Here is a 17,559-nt window from a genome sequence, read left to right as displayed (position 1 = left end):
TAATTCACTGACACCCAATTGCACTTTACTGACAGAAAAGAACAGCACTTCGTGTGTATAAAGAATAGTGGCGGGTATTGACTTACTGACTCCGAGCTGCACTTTCACTGCCAGAGAAAAGTAACACTTCTTGTGTCTCCAGCACAGTGGCTGATATTGACTCATCACTGGCTCCCGGCTGCACTTTACTGCCAGAGCAAAGCAAATAGACCTTGCCTTTTAGACCTATTCGGTTGCCAAACTCTTGGCCAATGCGGTGCATCATGAGCAAAAAAAAGTGCAATGACGTGGTCGCTGCTGTCAGTCATGTCGTTTTGTAAGCACGCTAATGTGCTTAAGACTGGTGATGCATGAGCACACCTACAAAATGAGGGAAGTACCATTTTTTTTTTTTGACTGACCGATCTCAGATGCTATATCGATCGGTACATTTTTAGAAAATGTAATTTTAAATGTGCAGACGCGCTTCTCGTGTAGGTAAGTGCCTAACTGCAAATGGCAGCTTCCATGCTCTCCAAAAAGTAAAAGTTAAACGTTGTTTTCCGTCTATAAGGGGTGAGAGCAACAGAGAAGCGGGTCGTGGGAAGCAACGAAGTGGGCAGCGGGGACAAAAGAAAGAAAAGAAAAAAAAGGCTGGGTAGGGGAGAAGGGGTAAAGGAGGAGAAAAGGAGCGTACAAATGACATAGCAGCAAAGAGCACAGGAAGCAAAGATCAATGAGAGCAGCAGCTGACATGCACTTTCATGGACTGCATAACGAAAAAGAAAAAAGTAATTCCCTAAAAGTGAACACTGGGAGGATACCAGTCAGCCAATCAAAAGGTTGGGAAAGAGTCTATGTTCCAGGGAAGGAAAAAAACATAAGAATGGGAAGGAAATCATTTAATAAGAAGCAAGCAAAGGGCCTACACAGAGCAAGCCTAATTCCACACCCAACATGCACAAGATGCGATGCTGAACCCACAGATTTCTTCCACATGGTATGATCCTGCCCACAGATAACCTCTTATTGGGCTGCCCTGGAGGCAGTACTTACAGGGGTGCTGGAATGGGAGGTCCCACACAACCCCCTGAACATATTACTGGGGGTCACTGACGGGCTAGATCAGAGCTTTCCAAACTCTGTGTCGCGACACAGTAGTGTGTCGCCTGCCATGTGTGGGTGTGTCGCGTGAGGACGACGTCTGCCGGCAGATTAGGGCGAATTCTCTATATGCGGAGGAAGGAGAGGAGTTAGGCGAGCGTGAGCGCGCGGCCTCGGACGTGCATTGAACGTTGCATGCGCTACTGTCCACGGAGCTGCCTCTGCTCCCCATCCCTGGCGCTCAGTACAGTAAGTTTAGCAATTTAAAAATTCGCCATTCCATTGTATCCCCTGGTGCGCTGTGTGTCTCTCGGAACACGGTATTTTTTGGACGGCGAACCGCGTGTGATGGACAGGGCTAGGCGTGAAATAGCGTCGGGTGGCATGCTGGAGTTTCCGACTACATTTTTTGTTATGCCTCACCTGCATGCATTTCTTAAAAACTGCAGCTTCAGAGAGCTCATCGCATTCACTCCCATGTGCCAGCATCAACCAACAGACCATGGTTGTTAATTGCGACACCAAGACACCACAGTTATTGGGCCCTGCCTACATAAACTAGAAATTCAGCCTCTTAGACCCCGCTATGATACTCATCATCCTCCATGACAAGACTCCGGCGAAAATGGAGCGCTACCTATATTTTCTACGCTCTGTTGATATGAATTTATTTTCACCCGCTCCCTTTACTGGGCAATTTTACGAGACTACAGACATAACCCACACTGTCTTACAGAGTTAAGATCATGGCATGCTGGTGTTAGATGACTTTCCTGCACCCCTCAGGAACGCGAAAGGCGTAAACAGGGAAACTGTTTCCCTGTTTTTTTGGTCTCGCCTGAGCCAGCGCTTTAGCGCTGCTCTGGCGAGAGCTATAGAAAACGGGGATTTGGAAGTGCAAACGAGTGCTTTTCAGGCCCCCAACTACAGTGCATGTGCGCCGGGCGCGCGCACCATTTGGCAGCCTGCGTGTACATTTCGCGGGCGCTTTGATGTTCTCAGTGAGCCGCGCGGCCACTGCGAACTTCAAAGCGTCCGCGAAATGATTACTTTCACTTTAACGTTCGCACCTACTTGGCAGACTGGTTCTCTGTTGCTCTTTCCTCCTCTGCTCACTCTCCTCAGAGTCCGTCCCTCCCCCTGTTGCAGCAGCTGGCATTACACGGGGATGGTGGCTCTTCGTGCCTACCAAAAAACAAGCATTGGCATAGCCAATAGGTCTCGCTTTTGGGACCTTAAAAGTATTTAGTTATGCAACTGTTGCATAGTTAAACACTTATAAGGTCCCAAAAGCGAGACCTATTGGCTATGCCAATGCTTGTTTTCTTTGAGGTCTGTAGACTGGAATCCGACATTGTATGATAATTATTCTTGAGGTTTGATAGTGGCGTTGTGATGCAGACCGGTTCTGCGCCTCAATGTAGCAGTAGTTGTCGCGGTTTAGATCCGACAATGCTTGGAGTATTTTACAGAAAGGGAATACTCAATGCCCTTCGTTATTCAATTATTACCCACAGCGTTTTCTCAGCATCAGAGATTTGTGATTGTTGGTACCTGCTGATGTATGTATTCCCTGCTCTTTTGTGCACACTTTACAGCCCTGCTGATTTCATCAACAGTAGAGATTGTTGGGCTGTGTAGCCCAGTGCATACATTACTACGAGGCTGTACACAACGCCCACGGACTGATACTTACTGCTCTGTATTACAGATAAAGATGGAGGCAAGGCAGATGTAATTTCTCTGAATCTGTTTGTAAAAGCACCGTCCCTGCGCGGACATATTGGAAGGCGAAGAGTGTGAAATAATGAAGTCGGGAAAATATACATGAGCATGCAAAAGGTCACACAGTGTGCTACCTCGCTGCTGTTTTGGATTTTGAGGAATAGGTTTGAGCAAGAGAGTGCCCTGTGCATGTGTAACTAGGGCAATTCCAAAGCTTCCCAAAGGAAAGATGCACAATGTGGAGTTTTGAAGTTTATTTAACTAACTGTTTTGTGATAGCCACTTTGTAACATTGCTGAACACGGTTGTCTATAGTTTGTGGTTTAACCAGGTTCCTTTTCTGGGTGACGCAAAGTGGGAAGGTTTTAGCAGTTGAGTAATACTTGTGGCATTTTCAGCTCTAATATTTGGCTGGGGTGAATGCAGTTATTGATATGGAACAATAAAACTGCAGGTTCTTAATATCCCGGAGTGCCTGGGTGCTGTTGAGTACTGGCAGAGCTTAGTTTGCGAACGTAAGAGTGCCGGTGCCCGAAACAGTAGTCAAAAAAAGACGGCGTCCGGTGCACTTAAATTAAAGGTGCACTTAAACACCGAAGCATACAAAGGCTGGTAGTCTTAAATCCGCTCACAGCACTCTCTCTTGCAGGTTCCTGCTTTCTACCTTTGCAGGTTCCTGCTTTCTACCTTTGTGACGGTTTTGCCATTAAACACTGTGGAGCAGTTTCACATTATACTTATTGCGTGCGTGCTGAAGGGTGCAAATAATCTCCCTTCCAAATTAAATAGACGCAGGCACTTTGAACTGCCTGAATGTAGTGGTCCTCCAGACAAAGCACCAAGAGCAGATGGGTTAGAAAGGTCTTCGTGTTCATCACACGCCACGGTTCGTTTACACATCATAGCTGTGAAGGAGTTCTGGTCTGAACTTGTGGTGCATTCGAGAGTGATTGGGTTAGCTAGAATTACTAATGCTGAATAGTTCATCCTGAGACATGCCTACACCCTCGATGTATGCGTACGGATGTCAGCAGAACAAGCGACGGATAGACAGTTTTGCCAGTCACTGCCTTTGTTAGAACAGATTCACAATTGCCTTATCAACCTTCCTGCTTTCTCAAATTTGCTTGAAAAGGCACCATTTGCCCACTCTTTATTCAAACTTTTTTCGGGGGGGGGGGTGAACCCCCCGAAACCACTTAGTTGTTTAAGGCTCTCCCGCTACGTTCGCTCGCTAAACTGCATTACCGTGTCACAAAATTTTGCATTTCTAAAAAGGGTGTCCCCAGCATGAAAAGTTTGGAAAGCTGTGGGCTAGGTGGATCAAGAGCAGATAAAATGTTTCTGGGACCGCCCTTGTAGTGGCCAAGCACGACATTGCAAGACATGGAAGAATCCCACTCCGCCGACTATAAATGGCGCAGAGGAGTGGACTGGTGCGCCGCACAAGAGCTACCACTTTACGAGGCCAGGGGTTGTCCGGCCAAACACCGGAGGGTCTGGGGTAAATGGTTGGGAATGCTAGACTAATTAACTTCCTTCTCTTCCCTAATTCTATGTGCCCCGCTAAAGATGGAGAAACAACAATGTATAATGTCACAAGGCTGTTTTACTCGCCAAATGTCACATGTTGTGATGCTGCTGATCATGCTGTACTGTTTGTATTTATGTTTTTTTACCGCTATCTCTCTGCAAAATCAATTAAACTGACTATCAAAAAAGAAGCAAGCAAACGAGAGTGATAATAAAAGCCAGCCCAGGAGGCCCAACCCCCAGCAGCACAAACACTTTGGCTGCCAGTTTACGGCACCACAATATGGTCTGTAAAAGAGTATTGCATGCCGCTAACGCAAGGTGTGTATCCATATTTATAAGGTGGGCAAACCTGCATGCATGGCTCATTAATGCAAAGCCTCTTCTGTTAGGGTGAACATTCAATGCATTGGGCTGTGTGCTCACCTTACATTACTGACTGTTTTCAGCATAAAAACGGGTATACATTTTTGTAATATTTAACAATCTGAGGCTTTTGTGATGCTCTCTGATTCCATGCCAATTGTATGACTGTACTGCAGCATCTGCATGAGCAGGAAGGCAAGACTGGTGGCTTTTTGTGCATTCAAAGTAAAATGTATACAAAAAGCTGCAACTTGCCAAAAAATGTTTGCTAAACTACTGTGCAACTTTGAATACAATGTCTCTTCTGTATCAATCAGTAAATCGTGATTGAAGAAAGGCAATATATATATATAATTTAAATGAATAATGGAAAATCAGTGCAAATCCAATACACTTGGGGACAACATGAAATCAAATTAGTGGAAAATCACAAAACCGTGTATGAGGTGCAGGCTTCCAGGGATATTCATGGGAAGGTCAAATGGCTTTTCCTAAAGGATCCTCTCCCTGCTGTGTGGTGTTTTCTACAGCTGAGTCATTCGCTAAGAGGGCATAAGATACCCTGTGTATACACACACTTTTTTCCTTCGGGGAAAACATTTTCCTCTGTGGAGATAGCCCCTCCCTCACATCCCATCAATTTTAGGGTGGTCTGCTCCTCTTTCCACCATGGAAGGGGAGCTCACCAGCCCTGCAATGGCGACATTTTATGACCCTTTCCAAAGTGGCAAGAGGGCGGGGCCGAGTTTGGGAACATGTTTGGGGGTGTTATCAGACTTCCATGGCAAGCCACTCCCGAAGCGCCCATTTAATCACCCCTTGAGGACAACACAACTCAGGCCTCACCTACCTGAACATTTGCATCTCCGTCCACCAACCAACCAGACCCTTCCGCTTCAATGGAATCTTACTCGCCCACATCCCACCAGGGTTTTAAGTGGGATGAAAAAACTGGGCGTGGCGGCTGTAATTAAGAGTGTGGCTTAAAAGCCTTAAGCAAAAAATCTGTGCTTCCCCATTTTAGCTGTGTCTGTCCGTTTTTCCAGATATATAACACAAAAAGTAATGTTACACCTACAACAAGTCAGGGCTCCTGGCTTTCTCAATGGTTGTAAGTTGCATAAAATAAATAAGCAACAACTATCAATTTGTTGTATGGAATTTTGAAAATGCTACTCGCTCTTGTGGGTGAGGTTGTGGCGTAAGGCTAGAGCAGTGGACTTTTGAGCTAAAAAAAGGTTCAAGCCTCACATCCTGTGATTCAAAAAAATGAATATGCCCTTGTGTAACGTAACCGGTGCTCATAAAAAGCGCTCCAAGTTTGCGCAATATAAAACTGAAAAACTAGACTCTGTGAAGTTACATCTAAGGCAGAGTTCAGGTTTTTTTTCAACCTGAAGGTAAAAATCGGAGAGCCCGATAGGGACCTGTCTCAGCACCTTCTTTTAAAAGCTGCCGGTGCTCAGCACTGGCAGGACCCAGCCCACTTAAAGCCCTGCATCCCGCGCACACACAGAATCGGTTCAGGAGGACGAGCATTCTCCTACGTCCCTCCTAAAGAGTGGAACAACCTCTCACTCCACATCAGAGCCTCGTCCTCTCTTCTTGAATTCTGTACGAAGCTGATGACCTGGCTTTTCAAGTAACCAACCTACCATAGGCAGGGCTAGGCACACACCGGCTTAGCGCCAGGACACCCTCGCACTTTACAAATACACATATCATCACCTAACATTTACAGCTGGGGAGGTCTGTAAACTTATGGCTTAGTATCCACCCACCAGGAATCACTGTGAATTCCTGACATGTAAAGGTAAATTTGGTGGTAACGATATATTACAACCGAAGCAACCTTTCTCAATAGAGCCTACTGTATCCTGCATAAGTCCGTTCTCTCTCTTCATTGGCGCATTATTGGGAGCCTTACACTGATGCTCTACTTCAGGGTTCTCCAATATCGGAGGGCCGGATCCATACCGGATTTTTAAGATAACTAGATTTATCTAAATGTGGATATGCTAAAAATCTGGCATGGATCCTGCCCTCCAGGACCGACATTGCAGAACCCTGCTCTGCTTGACTGAATTGCAACAAAGAAGGGAGTAAAACGAGTACTTACGACGTCATAATGCGAAGGGGCCCGGTTCCGAGATGCGACCACCCCAACTCCAGTAATTGGGTCCATGGGAAGGTCGGGCAGCGCATCTGAAAGGTCTCTCACTTCAGGCATGGTGGACTGGTCCTGGAACAGAAAAAAAAGCACATTCAGGGCCTGTACGTCACACCTTCACCATGTGCAAGCCACTTCCGCACTGCCACTGTACACACAGACTGGCGTCTTTGGAAGGCAGCGATTTGTTTAACAGCCCGTACTTCGGGAGTTTGTTAGCGATAAGAAATGCATTCCAATGTCTGTACATGCGGCAGGAATCCAGAGTGAGCAAACTGGCAGAAAGACACATATTTTAGCACCAGTGTGAACTAAAACACACAGTACACACGCATGGACGTTTGTCCACATTTATTTACTTTAAACACAACTTTGAGAAAAATGAATGACAAGGAGTTTGAATTGTCTATTTCAAACTTCACTAGTCTGAAAAAGCAAAATGTTCTTCGCTCTTAATCAGTCATTTCAGATAATGTGTTTGAATTGTTTATTTTCAACCGTCACTTGTTTTCAATACCTACAAATTACATTTGAAAGTGCACAATTAAGTCAATATTTCTTCGCTCTTAATAACGGTTCCCTTGAGAGACGAAGGACGGTTGCTGTGTGTTAAGTGCAGCCAGTGTTTACAACTCACTCGGCAGGTCCTATGTACATAGAACGTGAAAGTTAACTGTGCAATTTCTACCTGAGATCCAGGACGAGGGAATATGAAGGCCGAACAACACCTGACAAACAAGCCAGCCTTCCTCAGCCGTGATGGACAAAAAGTGCGCCCTGTAATCAGAATCGGTGAGCGCGGTACAGCTGCCCAACTTAAAATGGCGGCCACTAATGACATCACGCCCCTCTTCCCAAACCAATGGCCTCCTAGTGGAAGAGAACATCCTGTTGATTGCAATTATTAAAGTCAAGAGAAAGGAGATATGCGTTCAAGAGAAGGATTGGAGACTGTTGGTCTCAAGAACTGCATCAACTACAACTGAATGCTTTTTTTGTTGACGCAGACTAAAGCAGTCCCCCTATACGAGAAACCACTCATACTTTTCATATGGTCTCCTATGTTGGCGATGCGGACAAAGAAGCGTAGGTGAAGATACACCGAACAACATTTACAAAAGCATGGAGGGTCAAAGGTACATGAGCAAGAGGCAGTAACAAAAGAACTGACAACCACTATAAAGGAAAGAGGGGGTGATGCAGGGACAGGCTAGGGCTCAATCAAAGAAGACTGTGGCGGATGAAAAAAGGGAGGCCTGTAGTTCTTTCCAGAAGGTCATGAAGAGGGGAGGTGTAGCGACAGGAGGGGGAGACTGTTCAAGTTGATGGTAAAAATAAGAATACCTGGCTTTCTGCATGTTCCTATCCTACTTTGCAATTCACAATATTATCACGTCCTGCTGCAAGTGACTCAGATGCAGCCAGAGAAGGAGAGCTTTGTGGACAAATTTTGGGGTATATTGGAGAGACCTCCTTGTAGATCCTACAAGGACTTGATTTTATGGGTGAGAGCAGTGTCTTTGGGGTGCTGGAATCTCATGCTCAAATGGTGATATGTAGTTACAAAGGTAACTCACAAAACTTGATGCCTTATATGTCTCCACTCACAGAAAACCCACAGGAAGTCACTGGTGAAATACCACCAGTGGAGTAATTCCATCACAAGAGACCTTCAAGGGACAACAAAGGCCACTGCACCATTACTACAGTAAAGGGTCTACGACTGCAGCATTACTAAAGAAAAAGATCATCCACTGCAGCATTACTGAAGAAAAAGGATCTACGACTACAGCATTACTAAAGAAAAGTATCTATGACTGCAGCATTACTAAAGAAAAGGATCTACTATTTCGGCATTACTAAAGAAAAGGATCTACAACTGCAGCATTACTAAAGAATGAATATGCTACTTACCAGTATGCATCTGTTCTTGGCATGTAGGGCTGCTGACATTCATATCTGTGCATAGATCGCCGCCTAGTGTTGGGTCCGGATGTTTGCACGTTGTTGTCCTGGAAGAGTCTTCGAAGTATCCTGAGATAGGTGACTCCTCCCCTGGACCACAGTGCGCATGGGCATCCTCTCCATCCTCAGATTGTCTTTCGCCATTGTGGCAGTGATGGAGTAGATACAGAAAGTGATGGCCATGCTATACAGTAATTCTGAGAGCTGCAGCTGCTACAGGCGCCGGGGAGGAGGGTGGGCGATATGAATGTCAGCAGCCCTACATGCCAAGAACAGATGCATACTGGTAAGTAGCATATTCAGTTCGAGGCATGTGGGCTGCTGAATTCATATCTGTGCATAGAATATATAGCAGTACCTCCTATTAGCGGCGGCCACCAGTGCCAGCTGCAGCGGTCTGAAAAAGAGTTTTGAGAACAGCCTGTCCTACAGCTGCCTGCTGTTTTGAGTGTACATCTACACAATAGTGTTTGGTAAATGTATGTATAGTGGACCATGTGGCTGCTCTACATATATCCTGTAAAGGAATGTTTCCCAGGAAAGCCATGGATGCCCCTAACTTACGTGTTGAGTGGGCTCGTGGGGGAATCGTTAATGTGCGTTTAGCCTTTTGATAGCAAATTTGAATACATTTAACGATCCATCTGGCTATACCTGCTTTGGAGATGGCGTTGCCTTTGTGTTGGAGAAAAGGCAACGAAAAGTTGTTTTGTCTTCCTAAAGTCTTTAGTTCTGTCTATATAGTACATGAGGGCTCTTTTGACATCTAGTGTATGGAGCATTCTTTCAGCGACATTTTGTGGATTCTGAAAGAAAACAGGCAGTTCAATAGTTTGATTCATGTGGAACTGCGATATAACTTTAGGCATGAATTTGGGGTTGGTACGTAGTACGACCCTGTTTGCGTGAACCTGTATGAATGGCTCTTGAATGGTTAGTGCCTGGAGTTCACTAACTCTTCTTAACGAAGTGATTGCCACTAGGAAAGCTACTTTCCAGGTGAGGAATTGAATCTCACATGAGTGTAGAGGTTCGAAGGGTGGGCCCATCAGTCGGGTGAGGACCAAGTTGAGGTTCCACACTGGTGCTGGTGGGTGTCTTGGGGGAATTACTCGTTTAAGTCCCTCCAAGAAAGCTTTGATGGCAGGCACTCTGAATAAAGAGAGGTGCTGCCTGTTCTGGAGATAGGCTGCTATTGCGGTCAAATGGATACGTATTGAGGTGTATGCCAGATGGCATCGGTAGAGGTGTAAGAGGTAACAGATTATATTTTGAATGGATGCGTCTAGCGGGTTAATGTCATTGTTGTTGCAGTAAATGACAAACCTCTTCCATTTAGCTGCATAGCAAGCTCTGGTAGTGGGTCTCCTGGCTTCCTTAATGATCTCCATACAGTCAGGTGGCAGGTTTAGGTAGCCAAACTCTAAGACTTCAGGAGCCAGATTGCCAGGTTCAGCTGTTGCGGATCTGGGTGCTGAATTTCGCCATGGTTCTGCGTTAAGAGTGCAGGTTTGATCCGCAGCCTTTGATGCGGCACCACGGAAAGTTCGAGAAAGGTGGTGTACCATGGCTGGCGCGCCCATGTGGGAGCAACTAGGATGAGTGTCAGTGAGTGCTGTCGCAGTTTGCGTGCCACCAGCGGTGTTAATGGCGCTGGGGGAAAAGCGTACGCAAATCTGCCGGACCAGTTCATCCATATCGCATTGCCCTGCGACTGTGGATGTGGGAACCTGGCGGCAAAGCTTTGGCATTTTGCGTTTTCGTTTGTGGCGAATAGGTCTATCTCTGGATGACCCCACTGTTGAAAGTACGGTTGGAGTACTGACGGATGTAGCTCCCACTCGAGCATCTGGTGGCTGTGTCTGCTGAGCAGATCCGCCATCTGGTTGTCCTTGCCCGGGAGGTGTTCCGCCATGAGGAATATGTTCCTCTGAATGGCCCACTTCCACATGCTCTGAGCCAGATGAGACAACTGTGGAGAGTGTGTTCCTCCCTGCTTCTGTATGTAGTACATGGCCGTCATGTTGTCCGTCCGGATCAACACGACTTTGTTGCACAAGTGTACCTTGAATGCTTTCATTGCCAGGAAGATTGCCATCAGTTCTAGAAGGTTGATGTGCATCTTCTTTTGCTGTATTGTCCATAGTCCCTGCACTGTGTAATTGAGTACATGAGCTCCCCATCCGTGGAGAGACGCGTCCGCCGTCAGTATTATTTGTGGAACAGGCTCTTGGAACGGTCGGCCCTTGCAAAGGTTTTGTGGATTCCACCAATGCAGAGAGTTGCATGCCCGACCACTCACCAACACTAGGTCTTTTAGTTGCCCGTGAGCCTGATTCCATTGACGTGCTAAGCACTCCTGAAGCGGGCGCATATGTAGTCTCGCGTGCGGGACTATGAAAATGCAGGAGGCCATCATGCCTATCAACTGCATGAACACTCGCGCAGGAAGGGAGTGTTGGGGTTTGAACTTTGAGATCAGCAGTTGCATGCTGTTGATCCTCACTAAATTTGGCTGAGCTGTGGCTGCCAGAGTGTCTATGGTCGCACCTAGGTACTGTTGTACGTGTGCGGGTTGGAGATGTGATTTTGGGTAATTTAGTGAGAATCCCAGACTGTGAAGAAGATGGATGGTGAGGGACATGTGGCTGGCACATTGTTGGGCTGACCTTGCTTGAACAAGCCAGTCGTCCAGGTAGGGGTAGACGTGGATGTGTTGTCTCCGTAGATGTGCAGCTACTGTAGCTAGGCACTTGGTCAAAACTCTGGGTGCTGTTGTCACACCGAAGGGGAGGACTTTGAATTGGTAGTGCTGCCCCTGAATAGTGAACTTGAGATATTTTCGGTGTGACGGGTGTATGGGTATGTGGAAATACGCATCTTTGAGGTGTAGTGTGGCTAGGAAGTCTCCCTGTCTGAGCAGCGGGAGAACCTGCTGTAGGGTGAGCATGTGGAAATGCTCTGAGAGAATGTAGTGGTTGAGGGGTCTCCGGTCTAGTATAGGTCTGAGTGACCCGTCCTTTTTTGGTATTAAGAAGTACAGAGAGTACACCCCTGTCCCTTGCTGGTGGACGGGCACGACCTCTATTGCGCCTTTTTGCAGCATACTTAGCACTTCCTGCTGTAATAATGCTAAGTGCTCTGAGGACATAGGACGGTGCTTTGGCGGTATTGTGGGTGGAGTGGAGGTTAATTCGAGGCAGTAACCGTGTTGGATAACATCTTTGACCCACCTGTCCGTGGTGATGGTATTCCACGTGGACAGGAACCGCTGGAGTCTTCCCCCGGTAGGTGTTATGTGGTCGGGGGGAAGGGAGAGGGCGTCACTGTTTGTTCTTGGGTGAGGACCTGGTGTTGCCGTAACCGTGTCCTCTGCCCTTGGTGCTGGAGCCACGATATCCACCTCGGGTGTTTTTATCGTAGGTACTCTGTGTGCCCCCTTTATTGTAGGTTTGCTGTGACCCCTGTCCTCTAGCCGCTCCCCTATTTCCGGGGCGACGAAAGGAGCCACTACGAAATGTCTGCGTTTGCAGAGCCCCCATTGACTTTGCAGTGTCTGTGTCTTTTTTGATCTTTTCTAGGGTGGTGTCAACCTCTGGTCCGAATAAGTAGTCGGGGTTGACAGGCTGATTGAGGATGTTATTTTGAACCTCAGGTTTGAATCCGGAGATTCGTAACCAGGCGTGTCGTCGTAGCATGACGCTGGTGTTTATTGCCCTCGCAGCTGTGTCGGCGGCATCCAGTGCACACTTAATGGATGCGTTTGTGAGAAGTTGTCCCTCCCTGATGAGGAGCTCCGCTGCCTCTTTGTACTCGTCTGGTAGATGTTGGAGTAGGGACTCTAACGTGTCATAGTGTGAGCGATCGTAGCGAGCTAGGAGCGCCTGTGTATTGGCAATGCGCCATATGTTTACCGCCTGGGCTGCAATCCTTTTGCCGGAGGTCTCCAGCACCTTGGACTCCTTGTCCAGGGGAGGAGCATCACCAGTTGTCTGCGAGAGTGCTCGTTTGCGAGCGTTAGCAACTACGATGGAGTCCAGAGGTAACTGGCCTCTAATGTACATAGGGTCCCCAGGCGCAGGCTTGTATTTTTTCTCGATCCTGGGGTTTATCACCCGTGCCCTGGTTGTTTCCTTGAAAATGTCCTTTGCTGGCTTGAGGACACCTTTTAACATGGGCAGAGTCTTTACAGTCCTCTCCGAGGAGGCGAAAGTGTCCACTAAGAAATCGTCCTCGATTGTGTCTGAGTGGAGTTGCACTCCATGATTGGCTGCGGCACGTTCAATGAGGGCGTTGAATGCAGCAGTGTCCTCTGTGGGAGATGTTTTTGCGCCATAAAGCTGCGTGTCCTGGGTATCTGTAGCGGCACCCGGGTCTACAGGGTCATCCCAAGCTTGATCTGGGTCCTGCTGCTCCTCAGGATCCATATCCCTGGGGTAGGTGGTGTCATCACCCATGTAATCCTCCATTGCGTCCGTGTCGGAGTGCGTCGGAGAGAAGGACTGTGGATCTGGATAGGAGGTGTGGAGGCGTTCATAAAGAACTGGTTCCGATTCTGCTGGCAGTTTTTGCTTTAGAGGGATTCTGTAAGAGTCCAAAGCCTGCTCGGAAGTGACCTTCCGCTTTCGGAGCATGAGCCTGCCGGTGTCGGCGTCGATGAATTGGGACGGTGATGGCCCAGTAGGAGAGTGTCCAGTAGATGGGGACCTTGCCTGGGTGACACGTGTTCGGAATCGCAAATAGTTTTGGCGCCGTGGACGGCGGCAAACCAAAAGTGATGTTGGTTGGTGCCGAAGGTGCCTTTGGAGCCTTTTTCGGCTCGGAGCCCGACGTGGCCTGGAGGGCTGCCTTTTCTCTGATACGTTGCAAGGACGCTGCAACTTGTCGCACCGAGAACGCCGAAGGTTCTTTGGTGCCGAGTGGTTCTGTAGAGGTAGGTGTGGACTTCTTCGGAGCCACAGGGTCATCGAGTCGAGGAGAGGCAGTAGCTGTCGACGGCGTCTATGATTGGACCGTAGTCGCTGCCTTCGAGGTGGATTCCGATGGAGCGGCCATTTTAACCTTGGTGGTCGGTGCCGATTGCTTCGTTACCGGGGGCCGAGGCGCTTTGGTGGTACCGATGGCCTTTCTCTTTGGATCGGTGCCGACATCCGCTGCAGCGAGTTCGGCGCCGAAATCCCTTTTGGTGCGGTTGGAGCCGATGGTTTTGGCTGGCGTCGAAGGAGTGGAGGTCTTCGAGCCGACCAGTGCCAGTTTCACTTTCGGTTTCTGTTGAACCGGTGCGACGATTGGTTTCGGTTTCGTTGAAGGGAAACCAGTCTTTTTGGGTAATAATGGCTCTCGCTGGATGTTCGAGGCCGGGCCGAAGAACTGCGGGATTGATCTCGGGTAAGGCCTGAAGGCGATCCCTCGACCGGAGCCGTAGACTGACGCACTTTGATAGCCTCCGTTTGGACGGGTAGGCCTTGCTCTTCACCAGAGCTATCTCCTTCGGCCCCGAAGGCCTCATCGTAGTCCCCTACCTCATCGTCGGCTTCATCCCTGTGAAAAAGCTCTTCATCTGCGTCTTCCGATCGGGAATCGTGTTCGGAAGCGGGGCTGGAGTGTATGTTTTCCACGCTTTCAACATCTTCGTCCTCGGTACTGAAGATGTTGGTCGGGGCCGGTGCCGATTGCTGCGCTTCTAGTCTCGCGGCTCGTCGATTCCGGAGAGTCTTCTTGAATCTGAATCGGGCACAGGCCATACATTTCGATTTGTCGTGATCCGGAGAGAGGCATTTGTTGCACACCGGGTGGACGTCGATATGTGGATATTTTGCGTGGCAAACAGGACACCCTTTGAATGGGGTCCTCGATTCCATCGTCGATGTAAGGTCGATGGTCGGATGAAACGGATCCGAAAAAAGTTGGTAAGGTCGCTAAACTAGCAAGTAAACTGTCGATACCGATCGGGAACAGTACCGACGAAAACTAAAGGCCTTTTGGCCTGAAACTAAATTTTCCTAACTTGAGTCAAGATAAGCACATCCGAACCCAATGGCGGAAAAAAACAATCTGAGGATGGAGAGAATGCCCATGCGCACTGTGGTCCAGGGGAGGAGTCACCTATCTCAGGATACTTCGAAGACTCTTCCAGGACAACAACGTGCAAACATCCGGACCCAACACTAGGTGGCGATCTATGCACAGATATGAATTCAGCAGCCCACATGCCTCGAACAGGATCTACTATTGCGGCATTACTAAAGAAAAGGATCTACGACTGCAGCATTACTAAAGAAAAGGATCTATGACTGCAGCATTACTAAAGAAAAGGATCTACTATTGCGGCATTACTAAAGAAAAGGATCTACGACTGCAGCATTACTAAAGAAAAGGATCTATGACTGCAGCATTACTAAAGAAAAGGATCTACTATTGCGGCATTACTAAAGAAAAGGATCTACGACTGCAGCATTACTAAAGAAAATGATCTACGACTGCAGCATTACTAAAGAAAAGGATCTATGACTGCAGCATTACTAAAGAAAAGGATCCACTATTGCGGCATTACTAAAGAAAAGGATCTACGACTGCAGCATTACTACAGAAAATGATCATCCACTGCAGCGTTACTGACGAAAAAGATCTACGACTACAGCACTACTAAAGAAAAGGATCTACTATTGCAGCATTACTAAAGAAAAGGATCTACTATTGCAGCATTACTAAAGAAAAGGATCTACCCCTGCATCATTACGAAAGAAAATTATCTCCTATTGCAGCATTACTAAAGAAAAGGATCTAGTACTGCAGTATTGCTAAATGAAAGAATCTACCACTGCAATATCGTTTAAAGAAAGGATGTATGACTGTATCATTACTAAAGAAAAGGATCTACAACTGCAGCATTACAAAAGAAAAGGCTCCATCACTGCAACGTCACTTAAGGAAAGGATCTACTGCTGCAGCGCCACTTAAGACAAGCATTTGCAATGCAATAGGTCTCGCAGTTACACGAGTTAAAGCTATTGGCATTGTAAATGACAATGCCAATAGGCATTGTTATTTGCAATGCCAATAGCTCAAACTCGCGTAAATGCGAGACCTTATGCATTGCAAATGCTTGTTAGCTTAAGAGTTTTAGGCCCCGCCCTTTATTACATCGGCCACGACACCATAAGCCCCCCCCCCCCCTTCCCACAGTTTTTTCATCCCAATTAAAGCCCTGGTGTTTGGAAATAACAAGGGTCTGGGCTGAGTCCGGGTCAGTCTGCTCTGGAGTGGTGACTGTCTTTGACTTTTGCAGCGCGGCGTGCTTTTTCGAAACTCGGAAGCCACCTCCCCTCTGAATACTAGTGAGTTCCAGGAAAGCACGGGCGGCAATGCTTTGCTTTGTTAATATTTCACAGAGATCTTAAATCACTGTTTGAGGAGTGGGGCCGGGGGAGGGGGTGGGATTCGTGGCGAGAGCTCCGTAAGAGACACTCCGCCCTAAACCAAGCCCCCCTCCCCCCTTAACCACTCACACAAACAAAACAGAAACTGCCGGGACCAAAAGGAAAAGCGAAAGGAGGAGGGGAGGGGAAAAGAAGCTGCCAAAACTGCCATGAATATTAAAGTAAAGCTGGGTCAAAAGCTTCCAGCCACGGAAGTCTGTGACTCATAAACGGCTGATAACCCAAGACCTCTACTCTCCTCGGCCCTGGGCATGTTCACAGAGCCGCAGAACAACAGACATCATTAGTATCGGTGCAAAGCCAGATGGCACAGTACTTCAAGCAAGTACTGGCACTCTGAATTGCGTGACAAAATATTTTGAGGGAATGCGAGAATACCAAGTATGCATTGGTGCGGAGTGACCCTTGGCAGTGCTGCGGTCTTACCGGGCGCACTTACATCCATAACCTGCTCCACCCACGGACCCTCGACATGCCGAAATGGTGAACTGTGAGGAAGTGAAGCTAAATGCACCAAGCAGCAATGCCCCTCCCCCGCAGCGCCGCGGGGGAACAAGACTGATCTGAGCGCAGTGTCCCTGAAAGCGGGCGCCGTGTTGTTAAAATTAAAGCCCGGTGGTGTCCAAAACTATATAAACATATGTTTTACAATTAAAACAACAACAGGAGCGTAAAGTCAGAAAGCAGTAACAAGCAGGAAGTGGGATAAGGGAGGGGGTGGCAAATGGTGTGCACTTTCTCGGCCGCTTTGATGTTCTCAGTGGTCCCGCGGCTTACTGAGAACATCAAAGCGGCCGAGAAATGATCACGCAGGCTGCCAAATGGTGCGCGCGCCCGGCGCACATACACTGTAGTTGGCGGCCTGAAAGCACTGGTTTGCACTTCCAAATCCCCCTTTTACAAAAGCTCTCGCGAGAGCAGCGCTAAAGCGCTGGCTCAGGCGAGACCTAAAAAAGATTTACCTCTACAACACTGCTTAAGGAAAGGATCTACTGCTGCAGAATTGCTTAAGGAAAGGATCTACAACTGCATTACTAAAGAAAAGGATCTACTGCTGCAATTCTAAATGAAAGGATCTACCACTGCAGCAACGCTTAAAGAAAGGATCTACCACTGTGGTATTACTAAAGAAAAGGATCTACGACTGCAGAATTACTGAATAAAATGCTCTACTATTGCAGCATTATTAAAGAAAAGGATCTACCACTGCGGCATTACTAAAGAAAAGGATCTACTATTGCAGCATTATTAAAGAAAAGGATCTACCACTGCGGCATT

At 47.6% G+C, this 17,559-nt stretch overlaps 1 protein-coding gene across 4 annotated transcripts in view; it reads right to left on the bottom strand.

Moving 5' to 3' along the window:
- MVB12B (multivesicular body subunit 12B) overlaps positions 1-17,559 on the bottom strand; it is a 390,107-nt gene that overhangs the window by 278,377 nt on the left and 94,171 nt on the right. For all 4 annotated transcript variants that reach the window (XM_085613813.1, XM_085613812.1, XM_085613811.1 and 1 more), the window contains exon 2: positions 6,827-6,949. In XM_085613813.1, the coding sequence (XP_085469939.1) occupies positions 6,827-6,937 (111 nt within the window). In that variant the 5' untranslated portion in view covers positions 6,938-6,949. The remainder of the gene's footprint in view (positions 1-6,826; positions 6,950-17,559) is intronic.

Source organism: Triturus cristatus, chromosome 1_2 (genome assembly GCF_964204655.1).
Source record: "Triturus cristatus chromosome 1_2, aTriCri1.1, whole genome shotgun sequence".
NCBI classification, from domain to species: Eukaryota; Metazoa; Chordata; class Amphibia; order Caudata; family Salamandridae; genus Triturus; species Triturus cristatus.
The sequence above is the reverse complement of the archived record's forward strand: the minus strand, read 5'-3'. Positions and strand labels throughout refer to the sequence as shown.